At 47.0% G+C, this 25,015-nt stretch overlaps 1 protein-coding gene across 5 annotated transcripts in view; it reads right to left on the reverse strand.

Annotated features, from left to right (window-relative positions):
- The window catches only part of LOC310889888 (metalloprotease TIKI1-like), a 75,111-nt gene extending 58,115 nt beyond the window's left edge, over positions 1-16,996 (reverse strand). For 2 of the 5 annotated variants that reach the window (XM_083818114.1, XM_083818113.1), the window contains exons 1-2: positions 16,552-16,996; positions 8,563-9,120 (exon numbers count right to left, since the gene is read on the reverse strand). In XM_083818114.1, coding sequence (XP_083674240.1) covers positions 8,563-9,120; positions 16,552-16,647 — 654 coding nt within the window. In that variant the 5' untranslated portion in view covers positions 16,648-16,996. The remainder of the gene's footprint in view (positions 1-8,562; positions 9,121-16,551) is intronic. The other 3 variants (XR_014576874.1, XM_083818111.1, XM_083818112.1) reach the window with 3 other exon arrangements.
- Positions 16,997-25,015: the final 8,019 nt, after the last annotated feature.

Genomic DNA, 25,015 nt, shown 5'->3' on the forward strand with positions numbered 1-25,015 from the left:
ATCCATCCTTGTGAGCCAGCACATAAACTGGCACTGCATGCTGTGCAAGCCAAGTTCACACTGCTGGCTCTCTAGGACAGGCTGGTGGACAGCAGTGAATGCACCAGGAGCATCATGCGTGCTATGGTCAGGCTTTGGAAAGAAAAAAGACATTGTACCAGCCAGGTACTGTCTGGCCTCCTGGAAAGACAAGCCGCTGCTTTCCTAGGGCACAGCACATTCAGTGGGGTGGGGAATAACAATGCAAAGCCCAGCCTTCTGTGGTGTCTCTGTTCTGGAAGCGAGCAGGAGGACCAGGAGGAAGACGGGTGCTTGCCTGCCGTGCGTTGTGGGCAGCCAGTGGCCCGCACACCCAGCAGAGCCCAGCTGCTGGAATGGCACCAGGCGAGCCTGGTGCAAGACACCTGGCAGTGCCCAGGGGCTGCACACGCACTGTCCCCACCAGCATTGCATGCGTTGCTCCGGAGCTGTTAGGCCCTTCACTTCAGCTGCTCACCACTGCCACCCCTCTGGAAAATATGCCTGTTATGTTTTGGGAACAGCCTCCCCATGCCTGCCCAGGGGTGCACAAGCCCAGTGCCCTATCTCCAACCACAGCAGAACACCGACAGAGCGGTTCTTCTCCTGGCACCTGTCCCCACTTCATGCTGCCAGAGGCTGAGGCACGTCCTGAATCAGAGACAATATCTGGGACATGTGTGAGGCTCCCTGGTGTGACCATCCTCCAGGGATCTGCCTAATCCCTTTCAAACGGCTCACACTTCTGTTCACCAAGCATCCATCATCCAAGCATGCTGGAAATTAATGATTCCTTGTGTGAATGTGCATCTACCTGCTAAGGCTGCTGCCTGGATTTTATTGAGGGACCCAATCCTTCCTGCTGCCAAAAACAGTGAAGAATTATTTGTGTTGCTTCCTCTCTGTTAGACCAGATAAAGCAACAGATATCTGGAGATTGTGTTTCGGGCTCCTCATCCTACTTGCAAATCAACCTTCCTAATGAAAGGGACTAATGAAAAGCCTCCATAAAGATTATAGGAAATAATTATAGGATTACAGAAAATTGTGAGTCAACAAGGACAGATGGAAACCATACTCCATCTACAAATCTTGATAGCTTTTTACAAGCTTGCAGGCTTACTTAGTAATGGCAATAGCATAAATGAGCAGACTTCTGAATAGAGTATATGGCGGTAGGATTTTACAGAAATTCAAAACCAACAAATCATGTGCTGAAGATGGGGAAAACAGAAATGGTAGACAAAAGAACTGAAGACGTAATGGCGGATGAGAAACAACTGTGTAATCTACTGATGATCTTTGCAGGGGAAGTCCTTTGTCCTCCAGTATTCAACATACATATCAACATCCCGGGTGTGTGTGTATCTGTGTGTGTGGAACGGACACAACACACAGAAAAAAACAACCATCATTAGTGGATTTTGCAAATAAAGCAAAGCTCGGGGAGCAAAATAATTAGGAGAACAGAGCAGAGGTACTGCGCGGTCCAGATCTCTTGTTAAAACAGATTGTCTGCTGGCTTGCAGTTCATCTTGGCAAGGGAGCAGAACAGGGACTGCAGCATGATAATAAGGGTACCACTCTCTCTTTCCTAGGAAGCAGTCAGAGTGAAAAGGACTTTGAATCATCCAAGCATAAGCTCTCATAAAACTACTGTCTCTGAATGAGCCACAGAAAATATTGACATGCATAAAGAAGTAAAGCTGAGGGCAGGGACATTAGCACTGGGCACACACGACTGCCACAATGCAAGACAGATGCTGCTCAACCACGGAAAGCCTGGGAAGAGCTGAGAGAACAGCTAATGCATAGAAAACGTGCACTGCTGGGAAAGGATCAAGGAGTTGGGATGGCTCCAAAGGCTGAAATGTTGTAATGAAATGATACAGGCTCTTTGGAAAGGACAGGCTGGGGAGAGGAAGAGGGATGTTGCTCTTTTATGCAAGAAAGCAGCTAGAGTAGCTCTGCCTCAGCTGCTCTATTCCTCATCTCCTGATGAGGAGCCAACAGAGTTTATGGGTTAGAGGTAAAGGGAGGACAGAGCTGGGTGACATTATAACAGGTGCTTGCTACAGGCCACCTACCCAGGTAGAATAAACAGATGAGGCCCTCTTCAGACAGACAGGAGCAACCTCACAGTCATAAGTCCTGGTTCTCATGGGGTACTTCAACCACGCCAGTCTCTATCAGAGGGACAACACAGGAGGACGTGAGCAACCCAGAAGATTCTTGCAGAGCATTAATGGTAACTTTTTCCTCCAAGTGAAAGAAAAATTAACAAGGAGAGGTGATCTGCTAGACTTCCTCCTCACCAACAGTGAGAAGGTTGTTGGGAATACGAAGGTCAAAGGCAGCCTTTGTGGCAGTGACCATGAGATAATGGAATTCAGGATCCTGAAGGCAGGAAGAAGGGTGAAAAGCAAGCTCACAACCCTGGACATTAGGAGAGCAGACTTCGGCCTCTTCAAAGATCCACTTGAAAGAATCCCACGGACTAAGTCCCTGGAGGGCAGAGGGGCCCACAAAACTTGGTTAATATTCAAAGATCACCTGCTCCAAGCTCAACAGAGGTCCATCGTACATCCCAACAAAGACAATGTCGGGCAAAAGTGCCCTAAGGCCTACATGGATGAAAAACGAGCTCCTGGTCAAACTCAAGCACAAAAAGGAAGCATACAGAATATGGAAGCAAGGACAGATAACCTGAGAGAAATACAGAGACATTGTCCAAGCATCCAGGGATAAAGTTAGGAAAGCCAACACCCAAATGGAATTGAATCTGGCCAAGGATGTCAAAGACAGCAAGAAGGGCTTCTACAAAATATGTTAGTGACAAAAGGAAAACAGGTAAAATGTTAAGGAGATGGCTGATCACTGTAAATCTGCACCAAGACCCAAGAATGTGCAGGCCAAAGCTCAACACGAGGGCATCTGACTGCCTGACCATGCAAGCAAGGCACCAAGCACGCATCCCCTCCCTGCTTCCCACTCAGCATGGTGCTGACTTGTCAGAGGAGAGCAGGATAACTCAGTCATGAGTGCTCTCGGGGCTGGATACACTACTCATCGCCCAGGCCTTCCTAACTGGGGAAAAGTAAAAAGTGTATTGGCACGCTCACCTTACAACACTGGGAGGCAGGCACCGGCAAGAGATTATCTGTGGGAGCTGAGAGAGAGAGAAAGCCACATTTCCTGCCCCATGTGTTCTGTTTCCACTGAGTAACAGTCTGTGCAAATGGCACTTTTAGTGGAAAAATCCAGGTAGCTGACATGCACGCAGAGCGCAAATGCAAGGAGCTTGTAATAGCACATGTGACCAGTACAAAGCTGTGCCAGAGTGAAATTTGCAGTTGGGATTTTCAAAGCTCCACTGCAGAGCCCTGAATTACTGAAAAAAAGTCTCTACCTTTCCAAATGCACAGGCAGCTGATCAGCAGATTATTTCCCCTTTTACTCTTGCAGAGCAAAGAACCCCAAACTCCTCCTACAGTTAATAAGATCTTAACCAAACTCTAATTACAACAATACAAATGCAAAGCCTTAGCTATTTCACTGCCCACCAGAGAGCCTATTCCCCTTTCCCGATGCCTAGACAGGCTACAGGTGTGTTTATACACAAACTGGAAAAAGAAAAAATCTAGGTCACAGACTGCAAGAGACAAGATGCAAACAGGCTCAGCTCAGTTGTTTCAGTTCCAGTTTACGTGCAGAAAACCCTGATCTGCCCATCACCTGAGGAGTGAGGGCTGTGCCTGACAAATAGATCCTGAAGCTACACCCTTGGGGCCAAAGATACAATCAGGTAACCACAAATAGTTTCTGTCCAGCTTGTTCTCTCATTCAGCAGTGAGTGCTCCTCTCTTGAGAGGCTCTTTCATCAAGCCACTGCTCTGCTCATTGCTTCAAGTTTGGATCTGAACTGCTCCTTGCACAGCTCCCACTGTGTGTCCCTCCTTGCATTTCCTTTCTCTGAGACGCTCTGTTACTTCTGTTGTCAAACACGATACTGAAGAGGGATCTCATGAATGGAAACACAACAAGGTTTGACCTCCTCACCCCTCAAGTTAAAGAGAGACATTGTAATTTATCAACTCAATGCAGCAAAAAAAGCCCTTGGTTTGTAAACAGCGGACAACTCTCTCCAATTTCATATCTTTTTTTTTTTTTTTTTTTTAAGTGAAGGCCAAGTTCCAAGCCATCACTGCTGTTTCTCTATCTTCCTTATAAAGGCAAAGGGGGGAACAACAACAAAAAAAAAAAAAAACAACCGCAACAACAAACAAACAACAACAACAAAAAAAAACTCCCTGCTCCATGCCTAACAAGGCAGGGGTCTCTTGGCTCCAAACTATCCACAGAGATGTGGGCTGCTCCTAAATGATAGTTTTATACCACTGGCTACTGAGGGGGACCCTTGCACTCAAGGGTGCATAAATTAAACAAGAAAAATGACTATGTCAGGAGGTTTATATTTACTAAGCAGGAGTCTACAGCTCTAAATGTTGTGTCAGTGGTCCAGAACTTGAAAGACATGGAAATCCTTCAGAGAAAGGCAGGAACCTCTCAGTGTTTGTTGTTGTTGTTGTTTGTTTTGTTTTGTTTGTTTGTTTGTTTTGTTTTTGCTTGCAGAGGTTACTTTGAGTAGAGATATGAACAATTAATGTCCTAATTAATGCAAGACGATCAACCTTTCAGGCTTCTGCTTCTTTTTCTTTCTACAACCAACTATACAGGGAAGAGTTTGAAAGATGTAAGATGAGTCTCAAGTGCTCAGTCCCAGAGCTGGAGCCAGCATTTCAGGAGCATTCAGTCCTTAGGGGCTCCCTGAGTTCTGCTGCCAACTAGCAAAAGCCAAGCACCTTTGAAGATGCAACTATGCACCCTGATGCTCAGGTAGGATCAGAACACTGTGGCAAGGTCCAGATATAGGACGGAAACGTGGAGAAAACACTTACCAAATCAAGAACTGTTAGGAGGTAAGGTCTTCCATGAATAGTGTCTCAATCTTACAGAAGCCAGACTGGCCAGGCCTTGGCTGAGAAGTGTCTACATGCTTATGCCTTGGTCCCATGCAGATGATAGACACAACAAGTCCAAACTTCTTCCGTTCCAGCTCAAACCTGGAGACAAAAAGCCTGGGCACCACCCAAGTGTGCCAAAGCACAGTTCCAAGGTCACGGCACAGCACTGGCCAAGGCCAGCTCATTTTCTGAGCCAGTACCAAACTGATGATCACAACACTACGGCTGGAGACAAAAGCAAAGCTCCAGAGTCTTTACACTGGAGCAGTAACACCTCCAATCCACTAAACACATAGCACATGCATAACTGTAAAGGAGCAGCTGGGAGGTCTGAGGGACTCACTCCAGGGCTGGGAGTCAGTATGTAGCAGGTTACTTTTAGGCACAAAAAACTGCTAGAAGCCCTGATGGAACTAGGAAAGAAACCTGCATCCTTGTAGGGTATTGCAACAAGAGAGGCACTGCCAATGAAAGGAGGTGGGGTGGAAGAAGAAAGTCTGATACAAACCACCCTAACATCAGCATGGAACAGGACAATAGACACTATGACCCCACCATGGAGACACACTGATCTTTCCCATATTCACCAAAGTTGCCTAGATCTTGGAACAAGAGAGAGGGATTGAGGAGGCAGTAAAATACTGTATGGGTTGTGCACACAACATGATGTACCATATAGAAATGATACTTTTACATCCTAGCTATGTGGGCAGCCAGCCCAAGTTGAGCAATAACAGAGAGACTTGGCAGGTAAAATAAGAGAGTCATAAAACAAAAGATAAAGAGGAAATTGGAATAAGTACAGCCAAAGAGAAAGAGCCCCATGACAGGGAGTGCTTACTCCTTCTTCCACACTGGGAGAAGAGGGAAGTCGCTAGCTTGGGTTTGTCTGGACCCTGCAGTTCCTGGGAGTTGTGCAGCCCCAGGGAGGTAATCAATGCTAAACTGCTTCAAACCTTCATCTGCACTTGTAAAACCAGACCAACAAGGCCTTCTCAGATCATACAGGTACAAAAAGGGACCTAGCTAATAGCAACATACTGCTTGCAAGTCCTCATCACCAGGTAGCACAACCAGCTGTCAGAGCACATCACAAATGGAAGAAAGAGCAAGCCTTGTGCAAAAATGTAAACTGAGAGTGCTAAAGTTGTGACTCTGCCAAGTAAATCATCTCTCTGTGACTCTGCTGCAACAAAAAGCATTGCTTTCAAAGGATTAGACCACTCTATATGGTTTTGCATCCTCATTCTCCTAAGAGTTTTATAAGTCATCCCTGTGTATTTGTTGTTCACTTGAAAGGCAGACACAGAAGTGGTCTGATACTGGGGGCTCCCAAATAGTGGCATAAAAACAAAGGAAATCAATTTCAAAGAGCCTATTTCAAAGTCTTTGTTTGATTTATATTAAACACATAATTAACTCAACTGCTTGAACAAACTGAGAAGAAAGCTCTTAAATCAAGGATTTACAGAATTGCCAACCATAGCAGTTCGCAAGTCAGGATGTGAAACAACCATGAAATTGGCTTAGAAACATAAAAAAAAAAACAAAAAAACATCCTGTGGTTCTTTTTCCTCAAGCTTGCCTGTACGGGAAAGTTAGTAGTGGGCAGAAGGAAGGGAGTGAATTTACGGTGCATTAGTTGCTCCAGACCTGCTCCCACACGGGAGAGCATGCTCCTTCTCCCTGCAGGTCAGCTGCTTTGCCCAAACAGTAGGCACGGGAGGAGCGGCATCTCACATGCACTCCCCCACTTAGCAGGGCAATCAAAGGCTGTGGTTTTTCACAATAGCTGTTTCCTCTGCAGTGCTGGTTACCCTGACCCCCTCAGCTGGGCTCTGACTCTCACAAGGCTTTCAGTCAACATCACAAGGTTGGGCAACTCTCTGTGTGCTGCAGGTCTGTGTCCCCACCCCATGTGGCTTCCTGGCTGATATTTTTCCTGCTTGGAAAACACCACACCAACAGACGCTCTTTGAAAAAGGCTGTGTGAAGGCCCGAAGTAAATGTCAACAGTTGCGCGGGCTTAACCAGGCCGTGATTTGCAACCTACGTTTTCCAGCCTCCCTGCCACCGCCTTGTAAGGCAGTGGAGAAAGCACACAGCCCACCCTTTCTAATGTGCTAAACCAAAGGGGCACTGCCAGCCAAAGAAAAACACAGGGAATGATGTTAATAAAGCCTCAGCCAGATAGGAGGTGGAGCAAATGGGAATGCCCGGCCTGTTCTTGGGGCAGCAGCAGCTGAGAGCGGACAGTGAGAGCACAGGGACTCGGAGCACAGATAAGCAAGGCTGAAGACTTGCAGAGGGGCTGCTGAGCTCCAAATGATGGAAGTGAGAGTGATTCACCCACAACTAAGGACTGTATAAGTGATACACCCTCTGCTCCCTGCACTGGTGGGCCCAGGGAAGACTGGCCAGGGTGGCTGCATCCCTGATGTTTGTCCCAGCCCCTGTTGGGCTGCACCTCCCCTTCTGCTCCTTCAATTCCACCATGGGGAGACTGCAGCAGTGACAGGACAGGCCTCAGGATGCAGGGAGAAGGGCCAGGCATCAGTAGTGCTCCCCAGATGCAAGACAAAAGGTCCTTCCAGCCTGGGCTAACAGGGTATGCTGCAACACCAGGCCTCATCTGTCCCTAAGCACGTGCTGCTTTCTCTCCCTCAAACGGCACCTTCCTGCAGCAAAGCTATCCCAGGCCAGAGGATGACCTTCTGGATGCTTGTGATCCCACCAAACAGGCTGGGGCCACAGCACACACTGCTCCCTGCCATAGTTAGTCCAGACGGGAGACCCCATGACTGATCTGAGGTTGTTCAGCTTGCCTGGCATGACACTGCATGAACACCTGTGTTAAAATGCAGCTGGTCTGAACACACACGTTCACAAAAGCCTGCACTAACCCATGAAGCCCCCGACAGGAGGGAAGTACTGACCCTCACCTGGCTTCAAAGGAGAAAAAAGAAAGAAAAAAAGAAGGAAGAAAAAAACACTCTTTCCAATAAAGAGGGTGGGCCCCTATTCCTCAGGGCACTGAGAAGTCCACTGAGCTACTTTTGCAACCAGCAGTTCGCCCCAAATTTACTCACGGTGCCCCCTCTCCCCCCAGGCAATTACACCTTTCTCCTTAACTAGCTATTACAAAAGCAAGTTTAGACACTGAGTCCCAGCCTGCCCCAGGCTGCTGCTGTGAATGCGCCTGGCAGGGTCAGAGAGCAGACATCCAAAGGTCCAGTGTCACTCAGGGTGGAGCCTGCCCGAGGCTTCCCAGGGAAGAGGAGAGGGATTTCCCCAGGCCAGCTCTAAACGAATTTAGGATGTGGCCTGTACTCCTATGGTTAGGAAACTCTCCCCAGGGCAGAGGGAGAGGCGTGGGCTGGGGGGAACAAGCGCGAGTCTCCAGGTGGCATGTGTGGAGAGCACCTTCCCCACACCCCAGCCCTGTGCCCTTGCTGCCAGGATGTCCTCCACCGCAGCCAGCCTGGCGCCCCGTGCCACCCTGCAGGCCTCTCCGTCTCACCTGGGAAAAGTTCAGCCCATTCAGCGGGTGGCACTGCTCCTCCACTTTCTCCACAGCACCGGTTTGCTTCCTCAGCCGCTCTGCTTCCTGGGCCAGGTAAAGATCCAGGACGGGAACACCTCGCGACTTGATGTCTACCTCCGTCAGAGAGTTCACCATCAACATCACCCACACTGGCCTCTTCCGCTCCCAGTTGCCAGCAATGGCATTGAAGAGGTAGTCAGCGTACAGCCCTTTGCCCCGTTGGTCTGGGGTCATCCAGGATGGCATCATGAGCTTGACGTACTCCAGGTGTCGCTTGAGCCGGCGGTAGATGTCACGGGGCAGCACGTCCTGGAGGTTCTCCCCCTGCGGCAGGAGCTGGCAGCTGGTGAGGGCAGAGATGGTGTAGGGGTCAGTGAGGTCCAGCTCGAAGTACACAATGTGGCTCTGCTGGAAGGCCTTCTTGGAGTTCTCTGGGATGAAATCCCAGACACGGGTGTACGGGACGTGGATGGTGCCAAAGAAGTAAGATGGGGGATCTCTCTTGATGGTCCACAGGAAGGAGTTCAGTTCGCTCTGCCGGGGTAGAGGGAGACACAGCTGAGTATAGACAGACATACATGCCAGGCCCCCAGCTCAAGGGAAACATAGTGCCAAACCAGCAGGCCACCTGGCTCTACAGCTTGCCAGCATGGACTTTCCCTGAAGAGGCTTCGCTCATACAGAGTCCTTTTGACTACCCTTCTCAGGCCTTGAGACTTAAAATCAATTTTCATTAATTAAAAGCATAATAAGCGCGGCCCCAGCTTTCTCCTCCTGAAAGGCAGCATCACGGCTGCTCAACAGAAACGGCATCCCAACTCATCACCCCAGCGTATGCCAAAACTAGCAACAGGGCACAGCCCAAGCAGGCCATGCTCTTGGCAGCATACTTATCCAGCTTGCACCATTTATCAAGTCAAAAGCTGCCATCACTTTGCTGAAGTAGAGTGGGTCAGCAAGGTTTCAGTCATCTTCACCTAGGGACCTCTCACTTCAGCACAGCAAGGCTTGCCTCAAAGAAACTGCCGTGACACCCGCTCAGAGGGTGCCGCAGCATCTCTGGAGAACTTTCCACTCTGAACAAGGCTCTAAACAAATCAGTAACACAAGATATAATTTGGCAGACAGTCTTGATGGAGCAGGTAGCAATACTGTTTTACAAGCATGTGGCACATGGCAGATAAACACAAAGACATGACCCATTGGCCCAATTCTCCTTCTTGTTAAGGAGGAGAGAAGCATATGTAATACCTTGGAAAATACTTAAAGAAACTCCACAGGCCAAATCTAGCCTGTGGTTCCAGGGCATACCCTTTTAAAACAGGGAACAAAAAAGCTTATTTCTTTAGATTTGTCTTTTTTTCAAAAAAGTGTCTCAAAACGCTCATGAATTCAGAATCAGATGCTGTTTGTTCTGTTGCAAAATGTGCCTCACACCATCCTTAAGAACATCAGTGTGGTGGGGGCTTAGGCCCTAAGCAGTCCCCCAGGAAAGGAGAGCAGATGGGGCAAAACAGATCCTGCTCGGATCCTGCCAAGTCACACTACACCAGCAGCAGGCACGACACCCACCACTGGTGCAGTAGTCCCTGCTAGAATGATGGACACAGTTTCTATCTCTCTGCGCAGACAGGAGCCTTGGCTTGTTTAAGTAAGAGGACAGGCTTCCAGATGCACTCAAACATCTGGTCAGTCTTTAGCCCGCAGATAACTTTAACCTCAGCTCCAAGGCTAAGTGTGCATGTGTGCTGATCTAAGATACCTGCCTGACTGCCAAAAGCAGAACAGGCTGCTTGGAGGAATTTATTAGAAACACATTGCTTATATATTTCTGCTGAAGAACCAGGGTCAAAAAGGTTAATCTTAAAGATCAGTCTGCAATGGTTCATCCTGGACAGGCCTCTCCCAGAGCTCTCTATATCGAGCCCAAGCTGCAGATCAGGCAGAACTTGAGAGAAGTGAGCAGTGTAGATCACCAGCACAGACTGAAAAGCCAAGTAAATACCAAAGAGGTCTTCAGACACTTCTGTGGCACTTCAAAGGTCTGAAGGATATCTCAGAGACCCAAGTTTTGGTAACACTGTGCTACATCTTTGCATCCTATCAGATGGTCCTGAAACACCCTTCTAAATTGCAGGCCATAAAAACATTCCTGAAGACCATGGGAGGAAGAGAATGAATATAATGCAGCAGTGAGACAGAAGGAAGATACAGTATGAACTAGTATGACTAGTATGAATCTGACATAGACTGAGAAAGAATATGAGAAAACAAATATAGACAGGAAAGCAAGAAGGAAAACCAGACTGGGTTCCCTCTTGCCCTTAGCCAGCAGGTAAAATGTAAAGACACACCTTTGTTGTGAGAAACAAACTGGATGTAGACAGCAGCCAGCAAGTAAAAAGACAGAAGAGGCATCTGGGACCAGTATGAGATTAGGAGGTCAACACTCCTTCACTTCACGCAAGTCTGATCATGTACATGCAGGAGCAAGCATAACCACAGGAATTGTAAGGAACAAGTGGCCACCGGTCCTCTTACATTCTCAGTTCAGCTCCTGAATAAAGCCACCCGGCAGACTCAAGCCCAAATGGATGGCACCAGCCAGTGACAGTGCTGCTCCAGACCACTGTACACAGCGCAGCTGGAAGGGTGTTTGGCACTGCAGCCTCATGATTTTTTGCTCTGTAAATCCCCATACCTTTTGCAATCTGATACTGAAAGCAGGGTAATACTGCTAGCTATTAGTGGTACCACTGTCAGACTACACAGACCACCACGCACAGAGCAAACCAGTCACACTTCGGAGCCTACAGCACAGGTAGCAAAAGAAAGAAGGCTGAGACCCAGCGAACTTTTCGCTCCTCTTGTAGTGACCGAGAGCTTGCGCAACAGAATGTCTTAGCACTTTGCAGGCACTTCCACACCAACAGCTGCAGCCTGTCCCAAAGGCAATGGAAATCTCTCTTCTCAGACTGCCCAGGGTCTCACACATTGCCCAGAGCTGGTGTGAGGGCCAGAGGACAGGTCTGCTTCCAACCTGGGAAACCTCTCACGTCCCAGTGTGCCTCCTGGAGCTCACATATGTTTCAGTCCAGCTTCAGAAAGGGAAAGGCAAGGGCATAATCTCTCCCCAAGACCGTAAAAGGGGAGCTGTTAAACAACGCTCTAGGTGGCTGTGAGATAGCACAGGAGCAGTGCCAAGGCTTGCTCAGCATCGCAGCATGTGCCGTGACTGGCAGCCCCTCTCTCTCACCTCATTTCCCTAAGAACGTGCAGTAGATAAAGGTGCTACAACCCTATTTCCCTTTGTAGCAGGATCCTTCTACACAACTCTTACCTCAGCAAGGGGTGCTTTAAAACCAGCATAAACTGCTGTGAAAGTGGTATCCTGGAGGCTGAAGGGAGAGTTGGGTTGGGCAGCTCCAGGAATTTCACTTTCAGTAGTGTACTAACAAAAAAGCCAGGTTCACATATAGACTGTTACGCATATTTCTGTCTCTGCTCCCCAGTTTACGGGTGGTACACATTGCACTACACGTTATAGCAAAAACATGGAGCAAGGGAAGAACTGGAGGAGCAGCATAAGGAAGAGAGTGGCAGTCCTGAATGAGGTCTCTCATTTTGCTGTTGCACCAAGATTTGATGTAACACTGCACAATGCATAGCACATGTTCTCTGCCATAGCATATATCCTTTGTGCCTAAGTTTAGCTGCCCGCTAAGGAGTCCTACATCAAGTTATTTCTGGCTGCTCAGTATGATGGCATAGTGTCTTCCGCTACCTCATCTCCCCAGGGGAACATACTGTGAACTGGTTAGGGAACCACAGATTGCTTGGAACAAAACCAAAACAAAACAAAAAACAAATGAGGAAGAAAAAGGCTTTTCTCCAGCCAGCTCGGTTTCTTAAGATTGACAGCACATGAAGCACTATGAAGTGGCAGTGGAATGAGGGAGAAGGAAAAGGAGCTGCTTAAGATAACACTGTCAAAGGGACACATAGACCTATGGGACCCACCCCCTGCCATGAGATGGCAGTGACCTCACCACGGCTGCACAGTCACCCACTCCGAGAATGGATGGGGGCATGTACAGATAGATAACGCTTCCTCAAAGCGAGAGGACAACAGCATCAGGCATTGCAGAAACCCTGGAAAAATGTGGTGCACATCAAGGTCTTGTTCCCCAGCAGCTGAAGAAGGGTCCGAGAAAGAACAAGAAAGCTTGAAGAATGGGAGAGTAAAGTGACATACTATGGAGTGGTAGCTCAACCCACAGCATGGTAGCTCCTATCCCAACATCGCTCTCAAACCAGGAAGCCAATCATTCATGGGTGGCCGTGAAAACTCCAGTGACCCCTTGCCTTCCTTCTATCTGTTTCAACAGAGCAGAGGCTATGACTGGGAGGTATTTTCTTTATATTTCCGGAATGTTTCTCTTTTCAGATTTCAGAAAAAAAAAGCACCAAGACTCAGATTCAGTTCACTGTAATTACTCCCAGTAGCTTGCTTTTCCAGCAGCATTTCTAGGACCACCAGGGAAAGCAACCTGTGGTCTTCAGGTACGCAAATTCTACTGCATTTGTCAGACAGCACAAATCATTTCAGGTAATGCAGCAATAATCCTGCTGGAAGAGTAATGCCAAGCAGGATCTGTCTTCTTTATTATGAGAAACTAGTTCAAAGTGGGCCAGATGATGTACTGACCATAAAATAATGGTAAACATCCAGAAAATAATTCTATGAAGAACAGGAGAAACAAAGAATGCATCTAGTGACAGTACCCTGAACATCTAGAAAAGGAGTAACAGAGTGATGAAAATTAATAATAATATTAATGAATAGTCGCAAGAGGAAAATGTTGTGGGGATACCAGGAACGAAAGCCCTGAGGGGAAGGAGAGCTGCTGTCCAAAGAGTTAGGAAGTGGATATGAACTCCAGGCACAGGAAACCTGGCCAAGGTCTGCCTACATGACTGAGCAAGGCACATCACTTCTGCTGGCTTCTATCTTCTGTCTCTCATTTATGTTTACTATAATTTTTTCAGCTCAAAGCACATCACACGCTGTGCAGATAGGTGCTTTCTTCTGCTTCAGTGTCTTTCAGGACCCTGAACCCTCATACTCGGCTCCACAGCCATGTCTTCCATACATCAGCCCAAGATTGCCTTGTTTCTCAATCCACAATATGCTCTTAATTTTTTTTTTCTTGCTACAGAAGCCAGAGCATGTGGCATGCAGTATTTCACCCAGGCAGAGAGCCCTATAGCCCTCCCTATATGGCTTTCTCCCTTCTTCTTACCTGTCCTGGTGTCGTATCTTGTCATGTTCATTTATACCTAACTGAGGCAAAGACCATGTCTTTACTCACCACATAAAGTGCCCCATGCAGCTACAGTAATGCATGCAGAAATGCTAGGCTCATTTTTAACAGTTGTTCTCTTGAGTTTTTGCCCATTTACATTGCTGACACTCTAAAAGTCAGCTAAGACTGTAAGCAGAACTCACCCATGGATAAACACTGCGCTGACTACAGCTATTCACAGAACACAAATTCAGTCTCCACTTGCCAGAAATGAAAAATAAAACACAAGTTTTTAACTAATAAGTTGAGGACTGACAGCAGACATCACTTAATCTACTGAAGTAAATATGTGGGGGAGAAGCAGCCATTTAAATTAACTGGTCCCTTATCAGAAGCAACGCATCATAAAACATTAACCACCTACAACCACAAGCATTCTGCTGTAAATCTCTGGATTCTGGCTTTAAATTTACCAATACACTCCAACGTTTAGCTAAAAGAAAGCACCACCAGACTGCATTACTTAGTAACTGCAATATAATCCAAAGGATTCCAACATACTTTATTTTAGGTTGTTTTCAAAGTCTTTTTTTTTTTTCTGTGAAAGAAAGAATGATGGGGCTCATTATTGATTGCAGCTTTAATTATAATATGGAATGATGATGAAAAGGCCTCTAAAGAATTGTATGCTCACTCTTTAAAATAGCAATTTGTCTCTTTCAGACACTGATGCACATATTTCATTCACAATAGGAGCTTTAGGTGACTGACAAGAAGAAGAAAGGCATCCCTGTAATCTAGATAGGTAAGAAAATGCACAGAAGTTCCTATCAAGAATTTGGATAAAAACGAGCACAAGAAAAGACTTCCTTGATAATGCAGGGGCAAAGAGGAACATTATTTTTTTTTTCAGGGGTTGGTATAAACACTTCTAAGGACATGTTTAACACCTCTGCAGATAAGGCAGATGCTGTCATTCCTAGGTGACATGGTTACCACCGCTCTCCTAATGACCCCAGGAAACAGCCTGCCAATACCAGAACTACAGGTGGCCTCGCATTTTAATGACAGAATAACCAGCAGGTAATGAGGTGCCATTAACATATTTCACCTCCAGTTTTGCCAGCAACTGACGCAGGTCCCACCACTGGCTCCTAAGGAAAACTCCCTGCATTGTCCTACCAAATTAACGAATTAGCCACGTCTGTAACTACAACTTTTTCTGCACAGTTTCTTCCTTTTTTTTTTTCCTGTTCCCTCCAGCTCCTCACGGCAGAGTCACACTAGCCCAAGCTGTTACGCTTCATGCCCTGAAGAGGAAGGGGGCACCTGCTCCAGAGGCTTGATCTGTGCTACGACTGTCACAGCTGGCCACCTACAAAACCAGTTGACAGCGTGGTTCCAGGCACAAACAAGGTGCCAAGGCATCCTCCCCAAGGCAGGAGTCAGGCTCTGCCTAATCCAAGCTCAGGCAGATGCTTCTGGTGAGGCACACGTAGATTGACAGACAGTTGAGTCACTGTGCCCTAACTCTTGGGTCACCAGAGGAGGCATCTCAGCTTTGGTGGCTGCAGGGAGACCAGCATGATCAGACGGAGGCAGCGAGGGAAATGGGATTCATGCAGGAGTGTGAGCAAGTGAGAGACAGAAGAAAGGTCACCGAGCATCCCTTGCCTTTCTTGTAGCTACCAAGCCTTCTCCCTCAGCACCTACCCCGCACTGAGCCCACTGTGCGTTTGGCACCTCTCTAGCGCAGCAGCTTTGCGCTCCCTTCTAAGGGCTTCTTGTTCCCTGTGTCAGCTGTGCTGGTGCAGGTAACCCCGTCCAGGGAGGAGAACAAAAGTGGTGTGAGATACATGTCCCTCACTGCTGGTCAGGCTGCTTCCAGGTCCAAGCAGATGCCACCAGAGAGCACGGACGTTCTGTCAACTTTAACAGATGCATTAAGGCAAAATGAGTCCAGGAAGACTTTTCCTACATGATTTCTTGTGCTGTCAGTTCAGAAACTTCAGTGAAAAGTTATGAATCTATGAAAACTGTTTTGTTTTTTTTCCCCTCTGTGCCTGATTTTCAGTGGAAATGACACCCTACACGCAGGGCTCACGCTGGCCAGAGCATCACTCCTAACTCGCAGCACAGAGCACGCTCGGCTGTGCTTTCTGTCCACCTGGGCTGGTTACAGCAGTCAGGTTCATCAACCGGGAGCACAAACAAAACCCAACACCACTTATAACTGCGTTTCTGCTTACAGGGCACCGTCACTCGCTGGTCTGAACCTGCTCCACCGTGCTCAGGGGAAAGCAGTCAGCCAACAGGCTACCCTGAGAGGGAAGCTGGCAGCAAATCACGCAAAAAAAAAAAAAAAAAAAAAAAAAAAAAAAAAAAGTCCTGCTCGGGCTCCTCCCGGGATCTCCCTCTCTCCCACCGCGCCGTCGGGCCTCGGGGCGGCTCCCCACGGGCGGAAAGCGAAGCACGGGGTGCGGATTCAGGTGCAAAGGCAGCGACGCGCCCCTCTCCATCACTCCGCTCCCCAGAGCCCCGCGACGCCCCGAGCCCCGGCGCCCCCGAGCCCCCAGCCCCGGCGGCTCCGCGCCCCCCCGCGCCACCTCCGCGCCCCCCCAGCGGCTGCTCGGGGCCGGTCCGGTCCCCCCCCGGTTACCTTTCCGCCGAGCGGGCAGGCGCCGCGGCTCTGCCGCGCTCTGGCCAGCAGGAGGAGGGAGCTGTGCAGCAAGCAGACCCAGCCGGGGTGCACCATCCCTGCTCGCTCGGAGTTGGCACAGTTTGGGGACAGCTTTCCTTTCCTTTCCTTTTTTTTTTTTTTCCTTCCTCCCCTCTTCGCCTGCTTCCACCCCTATTTATTTTTTTTAATTCCCTTTCTGCTTTTTATTTTCCTTTTTTTTTTCTTTTTTTTTTTCTTTTTTTTTCTTCCTTTTGCCCGGGCGACCCAATCCCGGAGCCCTCGCAGGAGCGGCCCCGTCCCCTGGCCAAACCCTCCAGCCGCTGCCCCCTCCTCTTAAAGGGTCCCGTTCCGGGCGGGGGGGAGGAAGGGGAGGGCGCGGGGCCAGCCGCACCGGGGGCGGGCGGTGGGGCTGCGGTGCCGGGGGAGGGGGGGGGGGGCTCCCTTACCCCCGCTCCCCGCCGCCCGCATCGCGGCGAGACCCCGCTCCAGCCCCGGACCGGCCCCGGGGGGCTGCGGCGGCTGCGCCCCCCGTCCCGCCCCGGAGCTGCCCGCCGTGCGCCCCGGCCCCTGCCCGGCCCCTGCCCTGCCCAGCCTGGCCCCTGCCTCCGGGCCCTGCCCTGCTACTGCCTGCCCCTTGCCCTGCCCGCCTGCCTGCAGCTCCCCCAAAAGAAGACACTACTGGGTGTTGCGGTTCTTCCCCAAAGCCCCCCTTCATTGTCCGTCTGGCTTCAGACTGACCCTGGCATTGCCTCTTGACTCGATTTCTTGTTTCGGGGTGCCTGTGCCGTCTTCTGATTCGGGATATCTAGCAAAACTGTGCCCAGTGTGCTTTGCACAAGCGGTGTGGTTGGTCTGTTAGTGATAAAAAGTGCGCTAAAGGGCACCTCTACCTGCAAAGTTTGCCCACGCTGATGCGCATATAGCCATCTCTACTTGTAAAGTTTGCCCATAAATTCTGAAGAGACTGGTATTTAAAACCCTGGAAAGCCCCTATTGCTATTAATCCGAGTCTTAAAAATACTGAGTGAATCTGGAATCTGCCAACTTTGTGTATGCATGTCAGGTGCGAATGATAATAGTAAGCTTTCACACCTCTCAAAATATTTATGGTAGGATCTTCCTGACAATTTTAATATGGCACCTATAATTCACATATAGGAAAACTATTCGCACTTTCAGGGCTTATTGCAAGTAAGCCTGTAAAGTTAGAAAACTGCCCACCAACGTGTATGGAGGTATTGTATAGAGTACAGTGCTTCTTCCCTCCTGCACCACCCCCAGTTGTTTTAATTAAATGCCATGCACAAAGCAGTGGGCAAACTGCTGACTAATTGTTTCGTGCTATTTGCAGACTCAGGAAGTCATTGTTTCTTTAGCTTTATCTTATTCCTACTTTCAAGCTCATCCTTTTCGATCCCAGAGATCTGAATCTCTGTCCCTAGGGTTAAATTCTGGTTCAGAATCAATGGCAAACTTCCCACCAACTCAAAGAGAGTGAAAATGCCCGTTTTTACTTTTGCTTGACAGCCTGGTTTTGCAGTACAAAGCAAATTCCTCCCGAAGAAGGTAGCAAGAGCCAAAATCCTTCATTGTTTTGCCTTTTATGTGCATTACTGTATTTCTGCCTTTGATGTGGAGAATGATACTGATAATATATTAAATGCAACTTCTTTCATTAGGTCATGCTAACCATTTAGAACAAAAACATTATCTGGCAAAGAATATTGCATTTATGCAATATATGGTAGTTGTAATCCATACCTATTTCCTATTTTAATTTTTTTTTTTTTTTTGACAGGGAGGGAGAATACTATGTGCCATTTGCCAGCCCTGCAGAAGAATCTGTACCTATCAGAGCAAGAATTGAGTTTGCGGCATCTTTCTTCATTTTCTTCTCAGAATATGGCTGATTCGATCAGTGGGGGTACAAACAATGAGTTTCCCCACCAGACAGGTAGCCTTTCCAAACAAATGTAACTCTTAGGAGACAGGTGTAAAACACAGCAACAAAATGTTTCTGCCCTGGAATGCAATAAGCCAGACCCATGTTTGGTTGTATGTATTTCTGGGCATGGAAGCTAGATAGCATTTATTCTTAAAGTGCCCAGATCAAGTTGCAAAGAATAAGAATAAATCTTCCATGGCACAGAGATGTGCTGCCAAGCTGATTAGGTACCTTCTGTCTGGCTATTTTTAGTTTCTTTCAGATCTAAAGTGGAAAATAGTAGCAACACTTTCTGAAACACACAGCTCGCAGGCATACAGACAATGCAGATTAAGATGCTGCTTGGCTGTATTTTCAAATTGGTGGGAAATGCATTCTTTGTGGTGAATTGCTGATGGAAAATAGCAAAAGAGGAAGGACAAAGGGAATATTTCATAGAGACTTTCAAAGTAATTTATACTTTCACTGAAACATTTCAGTAGAAAGCCACATCCTAGACCTATTAACAGAGACCTAAGAGATAAAAACTGCATTTTTATTTAACAAAGATCCATTTGTAGAGTTGCTGGGTTTGTCCTCATCCCTTGCAAAATGATTTCAACAGAAGTTCAGCATGTGATTAATGTTAAGGACATGCTTCTGTACTTTGCACGGAAAAGGCAAACTGAAGCATATCCTTCATGCTTTCCTGGATCAGGGCCTTAAGGTCACGGAGAGCTCGCAACCTCAGTTGTCAGTTTGGCAGTACCATCAAGGTAACCAGGGGGGACAGGCTCTGTGACCACCTCTCTTACAATGGTGTGCTGGTTCAAGCAGCTGCCGTGCACAGGCAATTGCTCATACTGGCATCGCAGCCCTTGGCTGCAGCACACCTGAGGCCGAGTAGTGGACTGGGCTGTACACAAAATTAGCTACTTTTTGTCATTTTGAGGAGACAGGTGATGTTTAATCTAAATCCGTTTCCCAAGCCATAGGAGCAGTTACATGGACATGGCCAACAGGACATCAGAGGCGGGAGACTCCTGGAGTGGGTGTTCCTGCCAGCACATCTTCAGAGGAGTACAGCCCAGAGCTCTCACATCCACCTGTGCACGCAGCACAGCCTGCGTACAGTATGACCATTTCTGAGACCTCTAGAGCTTGTGCATGTGCCTTTGCTATCTAATATTAACTGGCAATGTGAAACAAAGTGACCTCGTACAGCCAAACACAGCCGGTCATGTGTGAAAGAAGCTAGTACAAAGGAAATTTGCACAGATTTTTTTGGGGCAGAATATATTCAATTCTGTTAACAGGCAGTTCAGCTGATTCACCCACTATCAAATACAATTAGACTACTTTTCAATTCAACACACATTTTAAATGCCATGGAAGATAACAAGAGGATTTCTCGCCACTTAAAATTATGAAACAGATATCATAAAGCAGATAAGAAAGAAGGCAAAGGAGCTTTCTTCATTGAGTTGAGAAAAAGTACTCTACTTTATCTGCATTTGAAAGGAAGTTTGCTTAGAAGGATTGATGTGGACTTCAGAGATTCAGAAACACAGAGCCCCAATTATGCCTCAAGATAAAAAGGGTTAGTGAACTTTGTAGTATGTTACTGTATGAAAGTGTTAGGTCAGCTGGAAGGGAAATATGGGGAATATATTACAAAGTGAAGTGGTTACATGTAATTATCAAGCATAGTCAGCCAGAAGCCAAAAATAAAGAGTAAAGAGTGGAATTCTGTTCTCTAAACACATCTTAATAATAGCAATCTCAATTTGAATGGAGAGAGAAAGCTAAACAAAAATAAATCTCCAGGGCACTGAAAGGAGGCAAAGAGAAACTACATGACCAGAACAGGGGGTTCTGAATTGCACTAGTCCCCAGCACTTCAGAAATAAAGCAGAGGATCATTTTAAGCCAGTCTGGAAAGAGTTAAAGGGCAGCTTATAAACCCATTTCTCTCATAAAATGAGGGAATAAAGTGAACTGTTCATAAGGCAAGAATAAGGTGTTAACAAAATAGCATAAATGGAGTGAATTATTCAGATATTAATTCACGATTTTAGGAGGAAAAAATACAGATGACTATCTAAATAAATATTGATGCATTATTTTATGAAATGCAGTAAATAAGGACCCCATATCTTATGCAGGTAGAAAGTATTATGTATATGGAGCATTTTAAATGGTGACTAGTTCACGTAGTCATAACACTGCAGCTGAGAAAGCAGAAAAGGAGTACAGCTCCATGGTGAAGCTCAAGTGGTCTGAGTGAATTTAACTGATTTTCTCCAACAGAAGGCATGTCCGTCCCATCCTGGTCAGTCCATGGCTTAGCCTCTCACCCAATCCTCTGCATTCAGCACGGCTGTATCGTGAAATCACACCCTGGACAGTGAGCGAGGTGCCAAAACTGTCTCTGCAGTGTTGGAGGGGAAACACAGGTTTCCAAAGGCTAATTTGGCTCTTCCTCTGAGAACCACAGCAGCACCACCAGCCCTCAGCCCTGCTGGCTGGAAAAACGGCTGCTTAGGCAATGGAAAGGGGGGATGCAGCAGTCCCTCTTCTCATCCCACTTCCTTCTCAAGCCCTACTCTGGGCTAGAAGGAAAGATGCAGGAACAATCAGTCCTGGAAACACCAGGTGGATCCTGGTGCTGTGTACATAGGCATCGATCCAGGAAGCAGTTGGGAAGTCTGATCCCCCCAGGAGGGATGCACAATGTGTAAAACCTTCTGTTTACAGAGGTAGATGTCTGATGTCTTCCAGGGAATATCAGGAGAATTTGTCTGTGGTATAACTGAAGAAAATCTGAAATGGGTACAAATGTATCGAATTCAGCTTATCCACTAAATTAGTGTGATTTCTTCCAGGATGTCTTTGGGAAGGAGGAGGGGAGCTGGGGGGGGGGGGGGGGGGGGGAGAGGAGAAGAGGAAAAATAAAAAAAAAAGCTGTCCTGATTTTTTTTTTTTTTGCAGCTGTAATTAAAGATTTCTGCAAAGAGGGAAGGAGTTTTCTGAGTGAAAACACTGATTTTGTCCTAGTTTTCTAACTGGCTCTGAAAAACGTTAGCAAAGTTGTCAGGCTGAAGACACCGTGTAGGCAATGCTGTAACTTGTTATAAAATGTAATCTTAGCATTGACTAAGGTGGTTTTTTTTCTTTTTTTTTTTTTTTGTACAAACAGATAAATATGCGGTGAACATCTCCCTGTTGTTACTAAGGCAGAAACAGACTCACAGGGGATATGATGGAAGTGAAGCTTCAGGTTACCAACTTCAGTGAGGCTGGGATTTTTCTTGCAGTGGTGGTGGTCAGCTGTCAGCTCAGGCAATTTGTAGCATCAGGAAGTTCCCCTGTATGTGCAAAAACATTCAGACCTGGCTTCAGAGAAGTACCTGAACGTGTCCTCCTCAAGGCCATTGATTTGCACAGCACTAAGCTACTGGTGATCCTCCCAGCTTATTTGCTATACACACATGCCCAGAAGATGACTGTCCCTGCTTCAAGACACTTAGAGCTCAGATAATGCAAAGATTTACATAGACGGCTTGCTTCACATACTGCAAAATGTCCCAGGAAAAATAAGGAAACAACATGGTGAAAATGTTTCAAGCAATTTGGGTTTAGCCTTGAGCTCTCTTAGGAGACCACATAGCTGGATATGAGCCTGTCAGTGATTATCCTCTGTGCGACTGTAAAGATACTTCTTTCATGACAGCCCATCAGTGCAGCAGAGCTGAAATTAAGTTTCTATTCCAGCTTTATTTTCATTGGTAATTTTCTTTAAGTCAGTACTTGCTTTACTTTCAGCCAAGTGGGAATTTTCTTTCTCCCCACTAAATATTGAGGAAAATTACTTCAGTTTCTCATCAGAGGGGAAAAAGAAAAAAGAAAGAAAGAAAGAAAAAAAAAGAGCCAATATACACTTTCTGCTTGTTCCAGGAAATGGCACAACTGTAGCTTGACATACAGTGCTTGCAACTTTTAATTCTGAATTTATTTGCTGAAATATCACTTCAAGGTGAGGGTGCTAATAGTTGCCCTTCAGACATAGCACCTAGTTTTTTCAGAACAGGTAATCCTGAGAAGCTCGAGCAGTTTCCAAACCTTACCAGGTAGGGTGATGATTTCTACTGGGTATGCTGTGTACTGTAATGTAAACTGCTAACTAGTCTAGACCCGATTTGCACTCTCTTCACGGAGAGCTCTGTTCAGTACTTCAGTGACCCCTATGTCCTGTGTTAAAGTTGTGTCTGTGTTAAAGTTAAGTCTTTCTAGGGAATGAGTTGCCAGACACAGTGAAGTAGCAGGAAGATGTACAAGCTCCAGCCAGGAGGGTTCTTGATTGCATGCTTAATTTGAAGGAGATGGGCAGTACCACATCTGAACCACATCTCCTTTTCAAGGCTGAGAGCTAGCCAAACAGGTTGTTGTGCAGAAAACAAACCAAAAATACAGCAATCAAAGGAAGCTGGAGCCACCATACCTCTGTGCGGCTAACACTGAATACAAGTAAAACCATTTAGGAGGGAAGTTCATGGGTAGACACTTCTTCCCCAAGGATCTCTCCTCATCGTGTGAAGGCAATGGTTCCAAGCCATCTGTACCAAAACATTAGCAAGCAAGCCCATTCTGGCCCCTAGGCCCTTCCTCTAAAGATACTTCACCCCAGTTCTTCACCTTGCAGCGGTGGACAGGACTCCTATTTAGTTACTATTTCAACTATCGGCTATCTGCAACTATTTCAAATGAAAACCTCCTCTTTTAAACTTCAGAGGCATCTGCTAGGATGAGCCACGGGCTTACACACTTCCTAGTGTGAAAAGCCCAATTTTGACATAGGAAACAGAAGCAGGAGGACCTGTGGGTCTGATGTAACTCTTCTTTCAGCCAGGCAGGAACACATGCCCATAGATAAATAATGCAAGGAGTTTTAATAAAAGACTTCCCTGAATTTCCCAGGCGTCCTCGTCTCCTCAGTGAGAAGTAGTCAAGCTAGCTGCTGCTCCTGTCATACACAGTCCTTGTTCTCCCCATGCCACTGAGTGTTGGCTTTTATCAGTGACAGGAGCCAAACCACAGGCTTATCTCATGTGGTTTCATGAAACAGCACACAAAGGGTCTGAGTCACTTTCCTGATTCAGACTGCACAGGACTGCATCCTAAGTACATAGCCATGTGCAAGACAGATCCGCACAAGATACTGAGGGGGACTTTAAAAGAGCACTCCACATTGACTCCAGTCTCCCTTCTCTGAGCCCAATAGTCATTTGCAGAAAAGGAGACTTGGGATATGTTCTTTGCCCCTGCTCCTCTTCTGATATAGACAGACGGCCTGAGCAGAACATGGCATCGTGGTTTCTGTGGGTGCTTTCTAAAGGATAGGATCATACTTTTCCCAGGCTGGTATTTTCACCCCTATCCATCCTCATGAGAATCAGGCCATTTCAGCAGACTTCAGACTTCACTGAGTGGCCCAGTATCTTGAAGACATTATGAACCACCTACCCCTGGGTCCTTCTGCTCAGTAGCTGCCAACATCACAGGCCGGTAGCAGGGCAAGGTATAGAGTCTGCACAAAGCATGCAGAGGGGTAGCAAACATTCAGTGCCACAGAAAGCTGGCTCTCACAGCTCTGCACAGAAAGGAAGGAGGGCCATATGCTCAAGTGAAACCAATACAGTGCAGCATGGGAATCTTGCCATAACTGATTAGAAGGAATAAGAAATATACTAGGTTTTATTCCGGTTAGGACCTATATGGTCCCATTTATAAATGCCAGACTCTTCAGTACAGAGCATGTAGGAAAGCGGCAGGTAGCATTTTAAAACCTGTAGGAGAATGTTTAATTCCTCTTTTCTCTTCCTGATTGTATCTCTTTTCATTGCCAAAACAATATAGAGGCAAAGCAAGAATGATCAGTATCTAGATGTGTCAGGCTGTCTCTGGACAGGTACAGCAATGAGATGGAGTGACATTCATGCAACTGAAGCATCCAGATGGACAGATAATCTTTTAATATCAACAAACAGATATTGTGTTCCAAAGACTGCAAGATTTTGGGAAGAGGTGGCTATTGTCTGTATCAAAATTTCATTACCGATTCCACAAAGTTGGTTCTCTAAAAAGCCATATGCAGGCTGAAGTACGAAGTCATCCACAAAAATGAGAATCCAGGCAAATGCACTGTAGCAGAATTGCAGTTCCTGCTAAGGAAGGGGGAATGAGACCAACATACCTGTATTGCACTTTGGGACCAGGGCACAAAAGTTTTCCTACAAGTCACAAAACCTGTGGTGCCGGAACATAGCTGTGTACACCACCTCTTAACCCCCCTAACTGCTGCACACACTGCAGCCTTGCTGCTTCTCCCCTGCCTTCAGTCTTTGCATTGCCTCTCTGTCTTTGCATTGCCTGCACAACTTCTCTCCTGGACTGAGCTGCCGAGGGAGAAGCTTTCTGTCTGTTTGCACTTAGCATGCCCCCAGGTTACTCTGCTAATAA

The sequence above is a fragment of the Anser anser genome (assembly GCF_964211835.1).
Source record: "Anser anser genome assembly, chromosome: Z".
In the NCBI taxonomy this organism is placed as follows: domain Eukaryota; kingdom Metazoa; phylum Chordata; class Aves; order Anseriformes; family Anatidae; genus Anser; species Anser anser.